The 23415-nt window shown below is 44.6% G+C and overlaps 1 protein-coding gene across 1 annotated transcript in view; it reads right to left on the bottom strand.

The window, feature by feature from the left end:
- Window positions 1-23415, bottom strand: part of LOC119970665 (ufm1-specific protease 2-like) — a 102736-nt gene that overhangs the window by 46017 nt on the left and 33304 nt on the right. The window contains exons 4-8 of the mRNA XM_038805650.1: window positions 22369-22432; window positions 16251-16405; window positions 6560-6752; window positions 595-738; window positions 281-445 (exon numbers count right to left, since the gene is read on the bottom strand). Of these exons, the coding sequence (XP_038661578.1) occupies window positions 281-445; window positions 595-738; window positions 6560-6752; window positions 16251-16405; window positions 22369-22432 (721 nt within the window). The remainder of the gene's footprint in view (window positions 1-280; window positions 446-594; window positions 739-6559; window positions 6753-16250; window positions 16406-22368; window positions 22433-23415) is intronic.

Below are 23415 nucleotides of genomic sequence, written 5' to 3'. Positions count from 1 at the left end.
ATTGGGAATTGGTCATGATCCCACCAAACTACAATGGCTCTATCGTTCACTGCCATTACACCATAGATGTAATTGGATATGTTAGGGCTTCAATTATTCAATCAAACAGCAAATAAATTCTTCTTGAAAACAAATTTATTAGTGCGTTGTCTTACATGGCTCCTGAACATTTTTTTTTCACTAAAACTGTGTGGCATAAAATAGGATTCCTATTGAATAAGTTCTAAAAGCATAGAAAACGGTGAACAGTATTGACAGTAATGCGAAAGGATACTCAAACCTTTTGGATCTTCTCATGTGTTGGTATAGGGATATCGATGTATCCCTGATATCTGAACCAGGATATGATGGTTTGCAAAGAACGATATGCGCAACCCCATCCGCTGTCATTTATATCATCTTGCAAGTAATGATGAAAGGTATATGATCCGTGCACGACATAAACCTATTCCAAAGTAAATGTAAAATATATGTAAACTCAACGTTTCAAATACAGATAATTAAGTTATGCTTTGGCATAGTTATGCATCATAAAAATGCTTGTAACTACAAATGGCTATTGCGGATATTCCGATTGTAAATTTAGGCATGTACCTCAAATTCGTCAGTGCTGGGAATTGGAATATACTTGTGTACAGTTTTCACATACTTATTTAGCAAATCATCATTTGGAAAATCATACGCCATGGGTCGGCGCAAGAAGGGTTTATCTCCTAGGCCAAGTTTGGCATGTAATTCCTGTAATATTCAAGAAAAAAAGGTAACATTTTAATCCGATGACTTCATAAGGTCTTTGGGTCATGCCATGAATATCCTAATCTAAGAGTACAATCAATAAATTCCACAAAGTTCTAATTTCTGCAATATCTTTCTTAATACATTTAAGATTGACTGCGTTAATGTATAAAATATACACACAGGCAAAATGAACTGTACTGCTTATTCTAATAACCACATAATTGGCAGCTACTGACACTATGGACCCTGAGAATATTGAAAATTACTTCCACCTGCCGAAGCAGAAGAACATAAACTGTAAAAAATAAATCCATATTGTAGTTCCATTCTATCCTCTTTGTTAGAATGTCCTTTTACTTTCAAATATGTATCTGTTCCTCTAAATATCTGGTTAACATGAACCAAATCATTCCTTAACATTCTAAATTCCAAGGAATTGCACCTTCAATTGTGTAATTTAGGGGATGTGGTTGTATAATGGTAATGCCACTGGACAAATAATTCAGAGACCTAGGTTAATGTCCTGGGGACACAACTTCACCACGGCAGCTGGTGTGATTTAAATTCAATTAATAAATATGTAATTAAAAGCTAGTCTAATGGTGATCACAAACCCATTGCCAATTGTCATAAAAGTCCATTTGGTTCACAAATGTCCTTCAAGAAAGGAAATCTGCCAGCCTTAGCTGGACTGGCCTACATGTGACTCCAGACCCTCAGCAATGTGATTGGCCCTTAAATGCCCTCTGGAATGACCTTTGTACTGCTACGAAGCCTACAGAAAGAAATTAAACTGGATATCAGCCTGGCATCAATTTAGCCACGGGAAACGACAACAGCAAATCCAGTCCCATCAAACATGTAAAGTCCTCCTTAATAACATCCCGAGGTTTGTACCAAATGAATAAAACATAGTCATACTCAGCAATCATACATTATAGACAATGCCTGGACACCACCATCCCTGGGTATGTCTTGCCCCTCCAAAAAAAACAGACCCACCAGAGCTGATACACAGTGGTATGCAGTTGGGAGGGAGCTGCCTGGAGTTCGCACCATTGCCTCTGGATCCCATGAGCTTGCATGACATCAGATGAAACATGGGCAAGGAAATTTCCCGATTACCACCTACTGCTGCCGACACACCCTCCAGTTGATAATCAGTACTTCTTTACGTTGAACACAAATTGGGAGAAGCACCGAGGATGGCAAGAAGGCAGAATGCACTCCTCAAGGGGTACGTCAATGTTCATCAACAAGAGTAGCTTGTAGCAACACTACTGACCGAGCAAGTGAGTCCTAAGGGGCACAGCTTCTAGACTGGAACTTCAGCAGATGGTGAGGGAACAACAAGAGGGAAAAACCTACTTGCCCTCATCCTCAACAATCTACCTGTCACAGAAGCATCTGTCCATTACAGTACTGGCTAGAGTGACCACTACAGTACTTTTTGTCGAGATTAAATCCCATACTCACATTGAGGATACCCTCCGTTGTGTTTTTTGGCACTACCACGATGCTAAAATGGATAGATTTCAGACAGATCTAGAAACTCAAATCTGGGTATCCTTGAGGTGCAATGGGCCATCAGCAGCAGCAAAATAGTATTCAACTATAATCTGCAACTTCATGGCCCAGCATACCCATACTATTATCTAAATGTTGGGGGTTCAACCCATTTGATTCATTGAAGAGTGGAGGTGGACATGCCTGGAGCAGTGTCAGGCATACCTAAAAATGAGCTGTCAACTTGAAGGCACAACACAGGACTACTTATATGTCAAGCAGCAGAAGCAGCAAGCTACGAGTTCCCACACCCAGTGGATCACATCTTCAGCTCTAAAATAAATGCAAATGCCATGGATCCTGGAAATTTGAAATAAAAATAGAAAATGATTGAAAAACTCAACAGATCTGGCAGCATTTGTGGAAAGAGAACCAGAGTTAATATTTTGCATCCACTATGACTGGTCGTGCCAAAGCCAGTCCTGAATGGTAGCGGACAATTAAACAACGAACGAGATGAGAGGGCCCCACAAATTCCCCCAGACTCAATGACGAGGTAGCCCAGTGCATCAGTTCAAAAGACAAGGCTGAAGCATTTACAACTATCTTCAGCCAGAAGTGCCAAATTAATAATTTATCTCGGCCTCCTGAGGTCCTTAGCAACGCAGGTGCCAGTCTTCAGTCAACTCGATTCATCCCCTTGATATCAAGAAGTGGCTGCAGGCACTAGATACTGCAAAGGTTTAGGGCTTTGCCAATATTCCAGGAAATGTACTGAAGACTTTGTGCCCCAGAAATACCCAAGCCAAGGTGCTCCAGTGCAGCCACAGCACTGGCATCTACCTGGAAATGTGGAAAATTATGCGGGTATACTCTGTCCATAAAAATAACTAATCCAATACAGCCAATTCGTGTCCCGTCGGTCTCTACTGTCAATGATCACAAAATGATGGAACGGGTCATCGAAGTGATACCAACTGGCAGTTGTGCAGCAATAAACTGCTCACTGACGCTCAGTTTGGATTCTGTCAAGGCCTCTAGGTCTAAACACAAATACAAGAGCGGAACTCCAGAGGTGAGGTGAGAGTGATTGTCCTGGAGATCAAGGTAGCATTTGGCCAAGTGTGGCATAAAGGTGTCCTAGCAAAACTTGAGTCCATGTGAAGGAGGGGATAGCATTCCACTGACTGGAGTCATACCGAACACAAATGCAGCAAGACCTGAACAATATACAGGCTTGGGCTGACAAGTGGCAAGTTACATTCATGCCACAAAGCAGCCTGTTTGATTGCTACCCCTTCCCAAATATTCAATCCCTCCACCACCGAAAAATGGTGGCAGCCATGTGTACCATCTACAAAATGCACTGCAGTAACTTGCCAAGATTCCTTAGGTAGCACCTTCCAAACCCACGACCACTACCATCCAGAAGGACAAGAGCAACAGATCTTGGGAACCCCACCACCTGGAGGCTGCCCTCCAAGGCGCTCACCACCCCGACTTGGAAATGAATCGCCGTTCCTTCACTGCCGCTCGGCCAAAACCTTGAAGTGCAACTAGGGACAGGTAATAAGTGGTGGCCTTACCAGCAACACCCAGATCCCACAAATGAATGAAAAAAATCAATTGACCTGAAACTGCTATAATTACATGAGCAAATCAGAGGCTAGGATTTTGCAGCGAGTAACTCACCCGATTCTGCAAAGTTTGTCAACTATCTACTAGGCACAAGTCAGGAATGTGATGGAATACTCTCTACTCGCCTTGATTAGTGCAACTCCAACACTCAAGAAGATCTCCAACAGCCAGGATAAAGCAGCCCACTTGCTTCGCAACCCATTCATCACCTTAACAAATACACGGCTCCCCCCACCATTGACACGCAGTAAGCGATTTTAATTTCATTTCATTTATACCAGCTACTAAGATACACTGCAGAACCTCCTTGGCTCCTTTGACAGGACCCTTTCAAACCTTGAAGGAGTTGCAAGTGAACAACATCATCAACTTTCCCCTCCAAGCCTCACACCGCATTGACTTGGAACTATATCACCGTTCCTTCACTGTTTCTGAATGAAAATCCTGGAATTCCCTTCCTTACAGCTGTTATGGGTGTGCCTACAACACATGCACTGCAGCAGTTCAAGGGGGTAGGATCAGCGCATGTTCTCATGGGTAATTGGGGATGGGCAATGAATGCTGGCCCAGCCAGCGACACCCATACCCAATGAATGAAAAGAAAATTCTATTCATAATTTAACTCTTGGAGGCCAGGTAATCTACACTGCAAAAGACAGGTATTCCATTAGTCTTTTGGGGTACTTTCTCTATTTGACCATGGTACTTTAACGATCTCTGCACATGAGTCAAGTTTATTTGGACTGGACCTTTAATGTTTCTACATTTTCATCATTTAGAAAAACTCTGATTTATCCCTTTCAATCCAAGTGGATGATGTCACAATTTCATCGAGGGCCGAAGGCCGTACTGCGCTGGAATGTTCTATGTTCTATGTTCCCATAAAGGTGGAGTTTCTATTTACCCATTGCAAATTCCTAAAAGGATACATCCCACTTATCAAAGTACAGCAAGAATACTGTCCAATGCCAAGACTTAGAAACCTATCAAGTACTTGCATGGTTACTGCTGGAGCTTAATCCATGCAGCCAGTCAGCACGGAAATTTCCTGCCATTAATGCAGCCAGCATCACTCTATCTGTTCGGGTATTGCCTTACAAACAGCTAGATCTGGAGCCAGGATGGTACATTCCCAGTCTCTTAGGGACAGAAGTAGGTTACTCAGTCCCTCAAGCCTAGTCTGCCATTCAATTAGATGATTGTTGATCTATAACTCAGCTCTTTATCCTTTGCTCATTTCTCTTGGTATCTTTACCCAACAACAATCTATCCATCTCAGTCTTGACAGCTCTAAATGTCTCACTATCCAGTCTTTTGGAAGGGGGGTGGGTGTTGACAAGATTGCCAGATTTCTACTGATCTGCGTGAAAAAGAACTTCCTGGTTCCAATCCTGAATGAGCTAACTCTAATTTTAAGATATGTCTTCCTGTACTTGATTCACTACCATCACATCAGTTAAACATTTCCAACACTTTGATCAAATCACCCGTTACTCTTCTGCACTGAAGAGAATATCAAGCAGTCCTCGTCCTCCAATCTTTCATACTGTAATATCATTCAAGGAGCAAAAGTGGATAACAGTACTGTGGACCTAAAAGAACAAAATACTGCATATGCTGGAAAACAGAAAAAGTGAAATGCTGGAAATACTCAGTAGGTCAGATGCAACTGCAGAGAGTGAAACAGAGATCATTTCTAAGTGCTGCGGATCTGCTTAGCTCAGGTATAGCTACGCCAAGTCTGCTATGGAGAGTTGGCTCCATAATAATCCTCAGTTACCAGGTGGGTTGCCTTGCAGCCAAAATTCTTCCTTTCAAGGAGGATAATTATTCATGAACGATGGATCGCCAAAAATAAACTTACGCTATCTGTTGGGGCATTGATGTTTCAAGCAAGCAAAAGTGATTCTATTTCAAAAGTGCTTGGAAGTTTCATTATTTGAATAAGTAATGAACCCATGGCATGTGGAGTGCAAGAAAGGAAAAATTAGATGGAAATAGCTTGGAAAGTGATTTAGAAACTTGGGAAGCTAATCAGAAATTAGCATTTTCATTGCTTCCAGGAATTTTATTCAAAATTTGGAATCACATACACATTACACTCAATTAATATGGATACCATGGGTTTTAACTTGGGTGACTGCATCATGCAAAATCAGGTTCCCTATGAATAACCAATTGAAGCCTGAACTGGAAAGGATGAAAAGACAGACTATCATTAATTGAGGGTCAATCCAGAATAAATTGCTAATTTAAACATTCAGTAAGGGGCGGCACGGTGGCTCAGTGGTTAGCATTGCTGCCTCACAGAACCAGAGACTTGGGTTAGATTCCTACCTCAGGTGACTGTGTGAAGTTTGCACTTTCTCCCCATGTCTGTGTGGGTTTCCTCCAGGTGCTCTGGTTTCCTCGCACAGTCCAAAGATGTGCAGGTTAGATGGACTGGTCATGCTAAATTGCCCCTTAAGATGAGTTAAAGGGTGGGGGATTAGGCCTAGGTAGGGCGGTCTTTCAAAGGGTCTGTGCAGACTCAATGGGCCGAATGGCCTTTCTGTACTGTACTGTAGGGATTCTATGATTGGGTATGCTAAATTGCCCCTTAAAACTAAAAAAAAACATTCAGTAGCACATGAAGAAACTGCGTAAATGGAAAAAGTGATCTATATTCCAGTCCTACTTTTCGTTGTGGTTCCAAATCTTTTTCTTTGTGTCCAGCAGGATATATTACTGTCGTAAGAGTGGTTGACTCTGGCAATTCAAAGTGAAATGCTTGTGGTATTGGGACAGACTTTCCTTTTGTATATTTCTGAATGCATTCATCCATCTTAAGTAGCTGCTCAGAAACTGCTTCCACAATCATCTCCTGTGTTCTGTCAACAACATAATTTAGAATTAATAGTAAATGCATATGCTTAACTACAAACAAAGCATCATTGTACAAGAAAGAATCTCAGACACAAAATTCTGCACAGCTGTAATTCAGCTTCCCTGTAAGCTGCTACTTTCCCCATTATTACTGGCAGAAGCCTTTAAAACCTTTACAATCAGGACACCTGGAAACCCTGGGATGTTTCCCCTGAACTTGTTATTAAATTTATCCTCCACAAATTTCATAATTCAGGCCCACAACTAAATTGGTTGGGCAATCCAAATCATAAAATTTGTAGCTTTGCTAATATTCTTTCTAACTAACTCATCAAGGATTCTCCTGTCTCCTGTAATACAAACATAATATGATAGGAACATGGTAGCACGGTAGCATGGTGGTTAGCATAAATGCTTCACAGCTCCAGGGTCCCAGGTTCGATTCCCGGCTGGGTCACTGTCTGTGTGGAGTCTGCACGTCCTCCCCGTGTGTGCGTGGGTTTCCTCCGGGTGCTCCGGTTTCCTCCCACAGTCCAAAGATGTGCGGGTTAGGTGGATTGGCCATGCTAAATTGCCCGTAGTGTCCCAAAAAAATAAATGTAAGGGGGGGGGGGGGGGGGGGGGTGGTTACGGGTATAGGGTGGATACGTGGGTTTGAGTAGGGTGATCATGGCTCGGCACAACATTGAGGGCCGAAGGGCCTGTTCTGTGCTGTACTGTTCTATGTAGCACCTGTAATTTTAAAAAAGGGGTCAATTTTATGTTCAAAACCTGCACTGGAACTGAGCTCGGGTTAAAGATCAATAACTCTCCATTTTCTGATGGAGAAACAATTCATGAAAAGAGAAACATGCTGTCAAAAGTTTCATCTTGCAGTCATCAGGATAGATGCAAGAATGGCAAATTTCAACGGGGGCAACAATTTATGTTGCATGAGAAAATGGTGCTGATTGGTTGGCAAGTCAACGCATTGCCATGTAAAATGCATCAGGGAATTATTGTCCCCCACATTTTTGTTTAATTCAAAAAAATTCACAATGCCTGGACACGTTTCTTTTGCCTGCATATGAATATAGTGCACCTGACTGTGAGCTCGACTGATAATCTTAAATTGGTTGTTAGTGTAATTCTTAGTACACAGTATATTCAGAAAGCATCAATTCGCAGAATCACAATAAACACTGGGCCTGAACTTCCTCGGAGTGTCAATCAGCGATGGATTCCCAGTTACTTCCCGAAATTTGGTCTTGCCCAAACTTCCGACTCAGGCTGGGAGGGATCCGGGTAGTGCAGCCTGTCGGGTAGTGTATCCCACTGAAGGCAAGGACGTCATGTCCCCTTTTATACAGCACTAGCTGCCGTAAATCAGGTTAGTTTAAGGGACCATGATGGGCCAGGGAGAACGATATAAGGTAAGTTTGCGGGATTTGGGGGTGGGAGAGTGAGGCCTCGAGAAGATTTGCGGGGTTGGGGGGGGGGGGGGGGGTGTAAAAGAGGAGAGTATGGACTGGGTCTCAAGGAGGGTGAGGCTGGAAGGAGTCTTGAGGTTTGGTTTGGGTCTGTGCAATTGTTACCCAGAAGTTAGAAGAGTTTTAATTCTTCTAATGTTGTTTGGTAACTATTGGTGTAACGCAGATTAAGCCATCTGAAGTTTGCAATTTAAATCATATTTTTCGGATGATTCCAGTGTACACAATTGCACTGAGGAAGATTGCACTTCTGGGCAATGCACGCCTCACTGGAGAACCTCCAACCGGTAATCCGCAATGCATCTCTGTGGTACCTCGCCAGTACAACGCTGTGGAGCTTGGACGTTATGGCTCATTATGTTCCACGTTTTGTAAGCATAGGCTGGTAAAGTAAGCTGTAAGGAACCTCTCGGCAGTCTCCTTGTTTTCCTTTATAATTTCTGTCCTTTTTGGTTTTTAACATTTGTATCTGGATGATTACCGAACCCCCCCCCCCCCCCCCCCCCCCCCCATGGTGCTACGTGGTCTGGTCGAAGAAATCTCTTCAGTACAGTGTGTTATTTGGCATGGTCCGGTAATGTGACTTTTTGATGGACTTGGCCAGCAGCCAATCAACTTTTTAAGAATCCTGGGTCTCGAGTGGTTCTTGATTTTGATTGGTAGAGAATTCCAGAAGATTCTGGCAAGGCAGGTTTCATTTTGTGTTCAGTTCTGCTTAGCCCAGGGGAACAGCAGGTACACAAGTTTGGACTCTCTCTATTAACTAAGGCTAGTTTTAAAACGCTTTCCAGCCAGCCTGTGAAATTTAAATTTCTGATTTAAAAAGCTGCAAACAGTGTCTCTCTGTAGGCCACCTGTGAAAGCTTAACCCCTGTTTGAAAGGCTGAGAAAGCCCAGTCTGATATCTCTCCTTAGATCTCTAGATGTCTTGAAGAAAAGACCATTTTCCTCTATCTCTCCACTACAATTAGTCCTGTCAAGCAGAAAGAGCAAGCCAGAGTTTGGGAGGTTGAATGGACGGAAAACCACCTTTTAAATTCTCAGCCAGAGAATTCTAATATCGTCTCAGTGAGACTGAGAGCCAATCTGCTGGAGGTCAGTCAAGTGAAAGTGACTGATCAGAAGAAATTCTATAGCCTGCGGGTTCTTAATTGAAGGTACAAACTAGAAGGTCCGATCCAACCAGTGTCTTTTGCATCCAGAGAAGATCGCCTACTACAAACACTACAGCCTCAGCAGCGAAAAAACTCATCTTTCATTCCAAATTTTATTCCCAATATTTTTATCCTTCTCTTCCCCACTGTGAGTCTGTCTTGTGTGTGCGTGGTTAGAGGGTGGGACGGTGAAAGGGGAATAAATTGATTAGCAGACCATTGTTCTATTATCACCAATACATATTTAACTCTTTTCTTGTTATAAATAAAGTTATTAAGTTTTACTTACAAATCTGGTGCCTGGAAGTCATTGGAGGGTCAAAGATCTCAGAATATATATATATGAATTATTGGTTAATTCATTTATATTGGGACTCAGGGGCCTTAGGGAGTGGAATTGACCGTGCACTAGCCCAGGGCGTCATAACAAAGTACTTTGCCTCTTTTGAACACCCAAGAGGTTATGCTGTTTGATACAATCTGTCGCCAGTTGCTGGGTATGGCCACATACCTGACATCACACCTGCATTAAAATTCATTCACCACATTGCTTATTTGCATGGAGGCAGAGCGTCTTTGTGACTTGATGGCAGCATTCTTCTAGTGCAAAATACCACTCATATTGCTACTGTATAGCATCAACATGAAACTGCTAGCTTTACCTGTTGCTCAAATATATTGCTACTGTATAGCATCAACATGAAATTGCTAGTTTTACCTGTTGCTCGAATTTTTGAGATACCTTACCCTTCCAGGGTAAACGGAGGTAGATTGGGCTTTTTTCAGATCGTGATGTGAAAGCCTTTGGCTCATTTGTGAGTATGCATGATTCACAGCAAGCAATAATCTGACAAGAGTAGCCATTAATCTGCTTAATAGCTTTCATGTGTCCTATTTTGGTGTCCGGTTTGCACAGTGAGGAAATGGCTTGCAACCTATTTATAAGAAAATGGATCTGGCCATTCTTATAGTGCATGGAGATGTAGGTATCCCAACACATATATTGACCAATTAAGGTAGGCTTGGGATAGACAGTGGTAGAAAAATGTGTAATGTGGAAAGGTGACATGAGGAAATTAATTTTAGGCAGCAATTGGAATTCAGTACCTGAGTGTGTGATGGAGGCAAATTCAGTGTGGTTTTCAAAGGGTACTGAATAATTATCTCGCAAAAAAAAAAATCCATGACTACGGGGAAAAGGGCTGAGGAGTCCAAATAGCTGATTTGGTTTTGCAGAGAGCCAGCAAACCAAAACAAGCCAATAACCTCCTTCCATGGTTCTATGAACCTCGTTCCCTCCAAATGATGGGTGTCCAACAGGGTGTTGGACCCACATAGGTCCAAGCAATATGCTCTTTGTGAGATCTGTGGAATATTCCTCATTCAAATTTTACTCAGGCTCCCTTAACCCCCCTTTCCCCCCCCCACTACATTGATGACTGCATTGGTGATGTTTGCTGTTCTTGCTCGGAGCTAGAAAATGTCATCAATTTTGCTTTCAATTTCCACCCTTCTCTCACCTACACATGTTCTATCCCTGAAGCTTCCCTTTCTCTAGTTCTGGGGATAGGATATTCGCTGAGCCTATTGATTGGCGCGGCTCCCTCAACTACACTTCCTCATGCCCCTGCTTCTCCCAGTTCCATCCTTTCTGTTGCATCAGTTATGATGCTGCCATCTTCCACACCAGCGCTTCTGATATGTTTTTGTTCTTCATCAACCTCCCGCCATGGTTGTTCGGGCCCTCAATGTTTTTGTCTATCCCTTTCTCCCAGAATCACCTTCCAACCCACCGGCTTCCATGTTCAACTGATCTATACCATGATTTTCACCACCTCCAGCATGATGCCTTAAATAAATACATCATCTCTGCTTTAAGCATTCCCAAGGGTCTTTTCCGTCAGTGACATCTTAGTCCACCCCAACAGCCCCTCTCCTTCCCATGGTGCTTTCTATGTTAGTTCAGATCAATCTGAATGGGGATAGAGACCCATATCGCGAGTGATTAACCGGGTGTTTCCCAGTGCACGGAGCGCCGAGAAACATCCTGCTATCTAACGCCATCCGGGTAGATAAGAGGCCTCAGCGGAGAACTCCCGATGAGACCGCACTTAGCCTCATTTTCTGCACTGAGGAGCTCCGCTCTCTGGAACTCCTCAGAGCAGCGAGAGATCAGGATGCTATTTTTAAATGGCGTTCCAGTCTCTCGAGCCCTCAACACAACCCCAAAAGCCCCAACTCACTATAAGGGGATTCCCGGAACCCCCACAACCACAAGGGCATGTGCCGGTCCAATCACCACGGCACAAAAATGCCAGCTTGGCACTTTGGCAATGGCACCCCAGCAGTGCCCCTGCCAACTGACAGTGCCACCTGGGTACGTTGGCAGTGCCAAGCTGGCACTCCAGGATGCCAGGCTGGCACTCCAGGGTGCCCAGGTGGCATCAGCAGTGCCAAAGTACCACCGTGGCCATAGGGCATGCACCTGGGGGCCTCCAAATCCCTGAGAGACCATCACAAGTTCCATCCCTGTTTGTGGAGACCAGCACTGAACAGCGTCGCCCGATGTCTCCAAGGCTAGGAAGTTGGATCCCACACCTTGGTTAGATCTTGAGAACGCATGTTAGAGTCTAATATACAGATTTGCCAGAAAGTGATCCCGCCCATAATAGGTGGGATTCACATCGCGAGGAAATGGGATCTCCGCGTTGCTTGTTGGGCGCAAACTGAGCGGTGGATCCCGCCCTTTATCTTTTGAAAAGCCAATCGCTTCAGTGTTAAGACAATTAATTATTTTTTAAAAACTAATAATAATAATGGATTATAAATCTGCAAAGTTGTTCTTGGGTTGGGTCAGTTTTGATTCTTGTGCTTGAACAAAGATATACCACATCTTTATCTTATATCTGGAGGAATGCATTATTGTTGGGAAGATGACTGTGGAGGGGAAAGCAGTGGCCGTAAACTTCATGGCACAATGGCTGGATCTGCTCCCTAAGAGGGGAGGAGGACGAATGTCGGGGCTATAGTGGTAGGGGATGCAATTAAAAGGGGAACAGACAGGCGTTTCTGTGGTGACACAATGGTTAGCACTGCTACCTCACAGTGCCAGGGACCCGGGTTCAATTCTGGCTTTGGGTGACTGCCTATGGAGTTTTTACTTTCTTCCTGTGTATGTGTGGGTTTCCATGAGGTGCTTTGGTTTCCTCCCACAGTCCAAGGAAGTGCAAGTTAGGTGGATTGGCCATGGTAAATTACTCCGTGGTGTCCAAAAATGCGCAGGTTAGGTGGGGTTACTGGGATGGAGTGGGTTACTGAGCCTAGGTAGGGTGCTCTTTCAGAGGGTGGGTGCAGATTCGATGGGCCAATTGGCCTCCATCTGCACTGTAGAAATTCTATGTTCTATGTCTAAACTATCAACTGAATGTTACACAGACTATCAATTCAGGCTGTGGGAAAAAGTCAGAGAGTGCACAACCTGCCCTTCAAACTTTTAAAGCGAAAAAAAGAAACGACAGACGCAATCTACTGGCCACATTGTGCCCAATGGGAGTGCCACATGGCCGGTAGATCCCAGGTGAAGCCTCCCGCGGTCTTCCTGACAGCCACAATGCCTTTCGGCGTCTACCCAAGTCCCACGAAGCGTCGGGATCAGGAACCTGCCCACAATGGGCGGGACTGGGCCGCACTCATGCAAGTAGGCCATAAACGTGGACCAGGCAGAATGGTCTCCCAGGTCATCGGAGGCCCCTGGGTGGCCAGGGAAAGTGCAGTGTGGCCCCCTGGCCCTCACCCGGAATGCTGGCACTTTGGCACTGCCAGGCTGGCAATTAAAGATTGCCCAGGTGCCACTACCAAGCTGGCAGTGCATGGATGCCCAGGTACCAGGATGGCACTGCCAAGGATCAGGGCCCGAGGGGGGTCATGTCCATGAAAAGATGGTGCGGGGGAGGGTGCATGGCAGGTAATTAGGGCCACTGGGAGGTTGGAATGGGGTGTGGAGTCCTGGAAAAGGGGGGCCAGAAAAGGGTGTGGAGGGGGGTCTGAAGAAGGAGGACGCCCAGGGACCCCATAGCAGAATTTCCTCACTTGGTGCCCTTGTGTGTGAGGCATGACATTGCCCATGGGAGGAGGTGTGTGGGGGACCCACAAACTCACTTGGAGATCAGGGCACCCTTTCAAAATGGCAGCCTCCGAGTTCAGCTCCCGAGTGCTGAAAAAAATGTGGGCTAAACTGATGAGAAACACCTCAGTGCCAAAAAAGTGACTAAGTGAGAGCCGGGCATGAAACTCCCTGAAAAACCCGTCACAAATGAACTTCAAAAGTTTTTCACTAAATTCCACCCTCTATGTGTGGGCTAAACCAGTGAGAAACTCCCCAGGGCCCAAAAAAGTGACAAGGTGTCGTTAGATAGCGGTGGGGAACTGACCTATGAGCTGTTCTATAGTGTAGGTCAGATAGGCTTCAGATGGTTTCACGGGTCGGCGCAACATCGAGGGCCGAAGGGCCCGTACTGCGCTGTAATGTTCTATGTTCTATGACCGCAGGGCCGGCGGGAAACTCCCAGCAAAATCCGCCACAAACAACACTGAGAAACCTTTCTGTTAAATTACGCCCGAGATGTCTTTAATAGAAACGCTCTAAGTGAAACACCAAAATTAAACTATTTTTCTAGAACAAAAAGTTTCCATTTACTACAGTAACTTACAGTTTCTGTTTAATGAACCAATTTTCTCTGGAATGGTCATTGATTTCCAGAGTGGAACCTAATTAAATGCTTTTTCAAATATATTATTTTAATGGTGAGGAACAGGTGAAATGTTCCATGCAATGCCAAAATCTACAGGGTCTTAAATCTTTGCTGTCAGTCAATATCCAAACTGTTTTTTCCATGCAGACAGGGCAAAGACCATGGGCGTAATTTAACGGGAAACAAAGAGTCCCATTTTGGGGATTGTTTATCAGCAACTGCAGCATCAAGAACGGCCCTGCTATTAAATGGGGCTCTCTTTTCTGCTCTCGGTAAGGAATACCCCGCCGAGGCTGCAACTTACCTTCAATTCCTGCACTCATCGGAACAGGAAAAGATCAGGGCATTATTTTCAAATGCCACCCCGATTTCTCGACCCCGCATCTCTGCACCCCCCCCCCCCCCACAAATACCTATTAGGGGGTCCTCGAGTTCCCCCTCAACCCACCTCATAAGGGCATGGCAACCCTAGGCCTGATCTCCAGTGGCACTGCCAAGGTACCAGGCAGAGTGCCAGAGTACTACCCTGCCCAGAGCTCGACCACCTGGGGACTGTGCTGGCCCCAGGTGCTGTTAAGCCTGGTCCATGTTTGTATGCACCAGTGCTAAATGGTGCCACGGTGAGGTCTCCCAGGCATGGACATTTGATCCCGGGCCTTGAGAGACTCCGGCGCAGACATATTTAAGTGGGGCTAACTGCTCACTTAAATATGCTAATCTGTATCCTGTCCAGTGAGGGCGAGATCCAGACTGCAACATCTCGAGAGATCTTGTTAGATTTTGCGGGACATCCCAAGCATTGCAAATCCCGCAAGAGGCCTCTTGCGAGATTTAATGGCCTTGTCACCTCCAAAGTCGGGCGTGACCGTACGATCACGCCCCATATTACATTATCTATGACAACCTCTGCAGAGAAATTAACTGAATTTGTTTGGTGTGCAAGTGCTTGATCTGGACACTCAAAGCTCTTACGTCAGAGTAACTTGCCTCAGCAGACATTGTACAACTAAGACGTTAGTAAAGGATTCTTTAGAACCGGATTGAAATGACATCCATAGTGCCCATATAGAGTAGCACCATTCTTTAGAGTCAGTGTTTTATAGCACAAAAAGAGGCCCTTTGACCCACTGTGTCTCTGCCAGCCATCAAACACCTACTTATTGTAACCCCATTTTTCAGCACTTGGTCCGTAGCCTTGTATGTTATAGTGTTTCAAGTGCTTATATAAATGCTTCTTATACGTGAGGATTCCCGCCTCTACCACCTTTTTAGGCAATGGATTCAAGATTCCCACCAGATTTGTTTGAAAAAGTTTATCCTCAAAGTCCTCCTAAATCTCCTGCGCCTTATTTAAACCTAGAGCTCCCATTTATTGACCCCTCAACTAAAGGGAACTAGTTTCTTACTATTTATCCTATGTCCCTCATAATTTTGTACACCTTGATCAGGTCTCCCCTCAGCCTTCTCTGCTCCAAGGAAAACTACCTCAGCCTAACCAGTCTTCTTCAGAGCTGAAATTATCTAGCCCAGGCAACAGCATGGTAAATCTCCTCTGCACCCTCTCTAGTGCAATCACATTCTTCTAGTGTGGTGACCAAAACTGCACACTATAATCTAGCTGTGGTCTAACTAATGTTTTATACAGCTCCAACACAACCTCCCTGCTCTTATAGTCTATGCTTCAGCCAATAACGGCAAATATCCCATATACCTTCTTAACCACCTTCTCTACCTATTTTCTACCTTCACCGATCTTTGAACATGCATCAAAAGGTCACTCTGGCCTTCTGTGCTTCCTAGCATGCTATGTTCATTGTGCATTCTCTTGCCTTGTTAGTCCTCCCAAAATGCATCACCTCACATGTCTCAGGGTTAAATTGTATTAAATGAATTATCGAGGGACTATCTTCAAGTAATTCTGCCTTATTAGAGCCCCAAGCACAAAAGGCATATTTAAAATCTCACAGTGAATATTATTACAACATAAACTTTAATAGTAAGCATTGCCAGGCTTTTAGATTACAAGGAACATATTATAGTATTCAAAAATATTAATGACTAGGGACTACATTATTGCACTGTTAACATACTAAATTAATTCAAAAATTATTTATATTTAGAATACATACTTTGTCCATTGGTTGTCCGGATTAACAAATATTACCACATCAACGGGGAGAGTCAGCCTGAAGTGGATACGTGACTTGTGATTATTGTTCACTGTTACAGTTTCAACAACATCAGGCCGTGTCAACTCAAATAAAAGCTCTAGGTTTATTACTTTCTGGAATCAAAAAAGTTATGAATTATTAAAATAAAACATTACGTTCTGAGATGGCAATATTCATGCTAATCTGAGCACTAAGAGCATTTAAAAGAGTATATTTACTGAAACCTATTTGTATTATTTAGTAACAAATCTGAATTATCCTATCGTACTGATTATTAAGGGTCACTGTCCGTGTGGAGTTTGCACATTTTCCCCGTGTTTGCATGAGTTTCGCCCCCACACCCAAAAGATGTGCATGGCAGATGAATTGGCCACGCTAAATTGCCCCTTAATTCGAAAAAATGAATTGGGTCATCTAATTTTTTTTTAAAGTACTGTTTTTTAAGTAGTGATGTACACCATGAGGAAATCAATTCTTGCCTGCAATGCTATGAGGATAGTGCTGTGGAAAATCATGCAAGAGCTGAGGACCTGATAGTAAAATACTGATCAAAACCATTCTTGGGAAGGGTCCTAGTATATGCCTTTCTGACTGATCTTTCCAACCACTTCAATGACCACACTCTTTATTGAGCGCATCAGCCATTTCTACTGTTTAACAAAATCAGAACCTCGAAAGAGAACTAAATACGGTCGCCAGTAAGTCACACAAGGTCAGCTTCTCTCGCAGGGCAGTCCTGAAGAGCAACCCCCCCTTCCTCCATGTCTTTAAACATGCAAATGAAAAACAAATCAGCTACCTACACCCATTCGGCTGCTCACGCAAAAGTTTTATAACACAGACAATGTAATTTCAGGGTTAGTTGGCTGATAGCGAGCCTAATTAACCCATCACTATCTATTTAAATAAGATGGATGGGCTGCCAATTATGACGCCCACCTGCCCCCTCGTACTATGGGCAGGAGCTTGGAAGTGGGCATGAGATAGTGGGGTGGGCTGGTTGGGTGCCCATCCTATTTTACATGCCTCCCTACAGGAAACATGTCTATCAGGGGCACATAATGTTCACGGGCAGCACAAGTGGATAGCACTGTGGCTTCACAGTGCCAGGGTCGCTGGTTCGATTCCCCACTGGGTCACTGTCTGTGCGGGGTCTGCACGTTCTCCCCGTGTCCACGTGGATTTCCTCTGGGTGCACCGGTTTCCTCCCACAAGTCCCGAAAGACGTGCTGTTAGGTGAATTGGACATTCTGAATTCTCCCTCAGTGTAACCGAAGAGGCACCATAGTGTGGCGACAAGGGGATTTTCACAGTAACTGCATTGCAGTGTTAATGATAAGCTGATCCAAAGTCAGTGGACCTCAGAAAACACATTGAAGTGCTAATTATAAGCCTACTTGTGACACTAATAAAATTACAATTGCTCCAGGTCGCCCACTCATCAAAATAAAGTATGGGGGCCAATGTGGCTATGATTAGGAAATGGGTAATGGAGGAGGGGTCGACGTGGGGGCGGCTAGAGGCAGCGTCCTGCAAAGGCACCAGCCTAGGGGCACTAGTAACGGCACCGCTGCCGCACTCGCCGGCACGATACACCACAAGCCTGGTGGTGACGGCGGCACTGAGGGTCTGGGGTCAGTGGAGGAGGCACAGGAAGGAGATGGGGGCTTTAGTTGGACCCCGATACGGAACAACCATAGATTTGCTCCGGGCAAGATAGACGGAGGGGTTTCCAAGGCTGATATAGGGCAGGCATTAGAAGGATGGGAGACCTGTTTATAGATGGGACTTTCCCTAGCTTGAAGGTGCTGGTGGAGAAGTTCTGCCTGCCCTCGGTAAATGCTTTCAGATACCTCCAGGTCCGGGACTTTCTCAAAAAACAGGTGGAGACATTTCCGCGGCTACCCCCTCGAAGGATACAGGACAGGGTAGTGTCTGGCAACTGGGTAGGAGAGGGGAAGGTGTCGGACATATAACAGGAGCTGCAGGAGGCGGAGGAAGCCTCAGTGGAGGAGCTGAAGGGCAAGTGGGAGGAGGAGCTAGATGAGGTGCTAGATGAGGGCCTGTGGGCTGATGCCCTGGGATGGATGGATTCGTCCGCATCATGTGCCAGGCTCAGTTTAATTCAGTTTAAAGTGGTGCACTGGGCTCACATGACAACGGCGAGAATGAGCAAGTTCTTTGGGGTGGAGGACAGGCGCGAGATGTGCAGGGAGTCCGATGGACCATGCCCATATGTTTTGGGCATTTCCGGCGCTTAGAGAATTCTGGCAGCACTTTGCGAGGGCTACATCCAGGATTTTGGACACGCAGGTGAAGCCTAGTCCAACAATAGCGACCTTTGGGGTGTCGGAGGATCTGGGAGTGCAGGAAGCGAAAGAGGCCGAAGTGTTGGCCTTTGCCTCCCTGGTAGCCTGGGGATGGATCTTGTTAATGTGGAGAGACGCGAAACCCCTGAGCGTGGACAGCCACCTAGTTTTGTTACATTTTTTTCATTTATTTTTCTGTTATGTAAAAATTCTGGTTGAAAAAAAGTAAAACAATAAAAAAAAATAAAGTATGGGACCTGGAACGCTTGGAGTCTCAAGGACAACCTGAACAGTGAAATGTCCAAGTGCTCCACCGCCATCACCGCTCAGCAAATCCAGTGTCTTGACATCTTTTACAAAATCAATTATTTGTACTCTATTAAAGTGTCTGTTCCTTTAGTTTCTTTCCATCATGTGTACTCCCAGCTCTTGTTTCCATTCCAAAACACTCCCTCTCAAAACATCGGCATATCAAATCGTATTTGGCATCAGTGCCTTAGGATGCCTCAGAATGCATCCATTCTGCTAACTTGCACATATCTTCCTGAACACCTTTATAGTTTCCTTGCGAGGTGGCTATTTCAGGTATTCGGATATCCAGGTGGCGCGGAGCTGGACGCAGTTGCAGAAACTGAACTTGGCTCAACTGATGGAGCAGATGAAGGCGGATTTTAAGAGGTGGGAATGTGCTGCCAGGGCAGGTGCAGACAATAAAAATGACGGTGCTGCCTAGGTTTCGGTTTATGTTTCAGAACCTCCCTATCTTTGTCCCCAAGTCGTTCTTTAGCAAGGTCAATGGACTGATCTCCGAGTTTGTGTGGGCGGAGAAGACCCTGCGGATGCCGAAGGGTTTTTTGGGACGAGGAAGGTGTCGGCAAACATTGCTATGGTGAGGAAATGGGTCATGTGGGAGGGGTTGTAGTGGGAGGGGTTGAAGTGGGGGCGGGTGGAGGTGGCGTTGTGTAGGGCAACAAGTTTGAGTGCTTTGTTGTTGACACTTTTTCTGTTTTCGACGGCTAGGTACACCAGTCGTGGTTTTGGCCCTAAGGATGGTGGGGGCAGTGGTGGGATCATTTGGGGCTGGAGTGTGACTCGGTGTGAGCACTGATCAACGAAAACCCTAGGTTTGCGTCGGCGGGGCTGGATGCGAGGTTTAGGGGTTGCAGCAGGCGGGGATTAAGAGTTTTGGTGACTTGTTTATAGGGGGAAAATTTTCAGGGTTGGAGGACTTGGAGGAAGTGTATGAGTTGACCAGGGGGAATGGCTTTAGGTACCTGCAGATTTGGGACTTCATGAGGAAAGAGGTTCCATCGTTTCCTGGGCTGCCGCCCCTGGGGTTGCAGGACAAGGTGCTGTCGAAGGAGTGGGGTTCGCAGGTTCGATTCCCGGCTTGGGTCACTGACTGTGCAAAGTCTGCACATTCTCCCTGTGTCTCCGCTGATTTCCTCTGGGTGCTCCGGTTTCCTCTCACAAGTCCTGAAAGACGTGCTGTCAGGTAATTTGGACATTCTGAATTCCCCCTCCGTGTACTCAAACAGGCACCGGAATGTGGAGACCAGGGGCTTTTCACAGTAACTTCATTGCAGTGTTAATGTAAGCCTACTTGTGACAATAAAGATTATTATTATAAATAGGAGAGGGGGAAGGTGTCGGATATTGGGTACACTGAGGGAGAATTGAGAATGCCCAATTCACCTAACAAGCACGTTTTTCGGGATTTGTGGGAGGAAACCACAGCACTCAGAGGAAACCCATGCAGACATGAGGAGAATGAAGTGGGAGAGAGCCCTGGTGGGGGACATTAGGAGTAAATTGGAGGAGGTGGGGGCCGAGACATGGGCAGAGATGGGGACCGAGACGTGGGCGGAGGCCATGCGGAGGCTGAATGAGTCCTTGCCATGTGCCATGTGGCTAAGCCTCATCCAGATTAAGGTGGTACATAGGGCTCATATGATGGCGGTGAAGATGAGTAGGCTCTTCGTGGGGGTAGAGGATAGGTGTGGGGGGTGCGGGGATGGGGGCTGAGAAACACGTCCATATGTTCTGGGCGTGTCCAAGACTGACGGGGTCTGGCAGGGGTTCTCGGACATGATGCCCGAGGTGTTTGGTGTGAGGGTGGTTCCGAGTCCAGAAGTGGCGATATTTGGAGTGTCGGAAGACCTGGGATTCCAGGGGGTGAGAGTTCACCTGGAGGTCAATGCCGTTTATCGATTTATTTTTAAGGAGGATTGAGGGGTCAGCAAGGGGAGTAAAGATGGGGAGGCAAGAAGTGGTGGGGTGTTGCTGTCAGGGGGGCAGGCGGGTTGCAGTTCTTTCTTGAATTGTTTTGTTGTTCTTCTGATAGTCTGTATATATATATATATATATATATACAGACTATGTGATAATGTCTTGAATAAAATATCTTTTAAAGAAGATAAATAACTCGAGACTTGGTCTCAGGTCACATGAGATAGCATCAACCATGCAAACCATTTTTCTTGCTGAACACATCGATCGAAGCGATGGGACAATTCCATCAGTTGCGGTGTTGTCAACCAATTTCAACATAATAATAATATAATAATCTTTATTAGTGTCATAAATAGATTTACATTAACACTGAAATGAAGTTACTGTGAAAGTCCCCTAGTCGCCACACTCCGGCACCAATTGGGGTACACAGAGGAAGAATTCAGAATGTCCAATTCACCTAACAAGCATGCTTTTCGGGGCTTGTGGGAGGAAACCGGAGCACCCGGAGGAAACCCACAGAGATGGGGAGAACATGCAGACTCCGCACAGACAGTGACACAACCCAGAAATCGAACCCGAGTCCCTAATGCGGTGAAGCAACATTACTAACCACTGTGCTACCATGCCACATTTAGATACCCTACACTCTAGACCAACACATTCATGTGCGTCAAGAAAAAATGATGTTGGACTAATTGTTGGATTACACCACTTCAACCCTTCTTCAGTCAGTGCAACTTTTAATAACCCCAATCATTTGTTATTGCCCATTGACCAATTTTCTATCCATTCTACCCAGCTACATTTTTTCTGATATCATATGGTTAGACAATTGCAACAAAGCATCCTGAGATAACATATCTAACTTCAGACAATCCATTGATACCAAATTTCTGATTATAAAGGTCAGTCATTTCTTTAACAAACTCAAATTTGTCAAAAATAACATCTTTATTAGGCCTATGCTGACAGTTCTTTATCATCCCATCTGTTTCAAAATATGTATGAATTTAATCTCAAATTGTGAATTCAAAGATTAGCTTGCCCACAATTATGATAATCTTCTGACAACCGGTATCAGAACAACTGGCCGAATAGTCATCCTTCTGCATCAAAAACGACGGCTCTCGAGGCTGAAGAAGATCTGCAAGCAAAACCAATGCCAGTTGCATGGACTGAGCCAATGCAATAAACCAAGCATGCTCATTTTCTTGTGGGGTCCATTCATGGGAAAGCCGCAAGATTCAATATAGGACGAATTTTAAACAGGTAATGAGGCCTATAGTTGGCCCAACATCTCTTTGCCAAATGAAACCAACAATCAATTAAATGTGCAAGTATGTGCATCTGATTTTGTAATCCATGCTTACAAATATGAGGGCTCCACATTGCCAGTGAAGCCATGGGAAATTTCCCCTACTGGATATTATTACTAGAAAAGTCTTGTTGATGCCTTAAAATCATAAGATCTATCACATCTTCTTAAATACTCATAAAATAAGCAATTCTCAAAATCAAAATATATCGCTTACCAAGGGTTCGATCTTTACAGCTTTCTTTTTGGAAATCTTTTTAAGATAGTCGTTGACTTCAATGCTGAAATAAAAATTGCACACTGGGATAAGCACACATACAGAAACTGATTGTTCACAGAAATTCATTTTTAAATCGTGCACTGGAGCATCATCTCAGAAACTGATCAATTCCATACATCAGCCAATTGTGTTGCATTTGGACTAGCTGAAGCATTATTGCTTACTAACATATTTTTTCCCATTTGGACAGTGACATAATAGTTATGGCATAATCCAGAGACATAATCCTAATTCTAACAGATTTTTACTATCATTGATGAACATTACATTCATACAATTCCCACAACAGTCATATCCACCAGATAGATGCACGTCCAGATAGGCACAAGAGGTAGACAACAGCCTTTCGAATCCGAATAGTTCTCATCCATGCTTCAGAACAGGATCTTATGTCACCTGCTTTTTGTTAGGATATTGCTGGAGCAACTTTGTGCCTTGAGTGTACTGGTGGACTAATACTCCAGAGACAGGAGTTCAAGTCCCACCATGGCAGCTGGGGAACTTAACAATTAATTAAATAAATCTGGAATTAAAAAAGTTAACAGCAGCAATAGTGACCAAAGTACTGTCCACCAATGTTAGGGAAGGTAATCTGCCATCCTTGGTCTGGCCAACATTGACTCCACATGAACAGAAATAGGGTTGACTCCGAATTCTTCCCTGAAATGGCCTAGTAAGTCATTCTGTTGTATCAACCATTACAACAAAGTCTAATAAAAAGACAACCAGACAGAACATCATGCATCAACCTAGGCACCAGGAATGATAAAATAACCCCTGAACCCAGTTAACTCTATAAAGTTTCATCTCTGACCTCTGGGACTTATGCCAAAATTAGAAGAGTTCTCCCACAGACTACTTAATCAAATTACATATTTTAGCAGACGTTCCATAGTCCTCCATAACCATCTCTAGGAACATCCTGTCTCACTGACAGGTCAGACCCACCATAGGTGGCAGCAAAGAGGTATGCTGTCAAGTGAG

This window comes from Scyliorhinus canicula, chromosome 8 (genome assembly GCF_902713615.1).
Source record: "Scyliorhinus canicula chromosome 8, sScyCan1.1, whole genome shotgun sequence".
In the NCBI taxonomy this organism is placed as follows: Eukaryota; Metazoa; Chordata; class Chondrichthyes; order Carcharhiniformes; family Scyliorhinidae; genus Scyliorhinus; species Scyliorhinus canicula.
The sequence above is the reverse complement of the archived record's forward strand: the minus strand, read 5'-3'. Positions and strand labels throughout refer to the sequence as shown.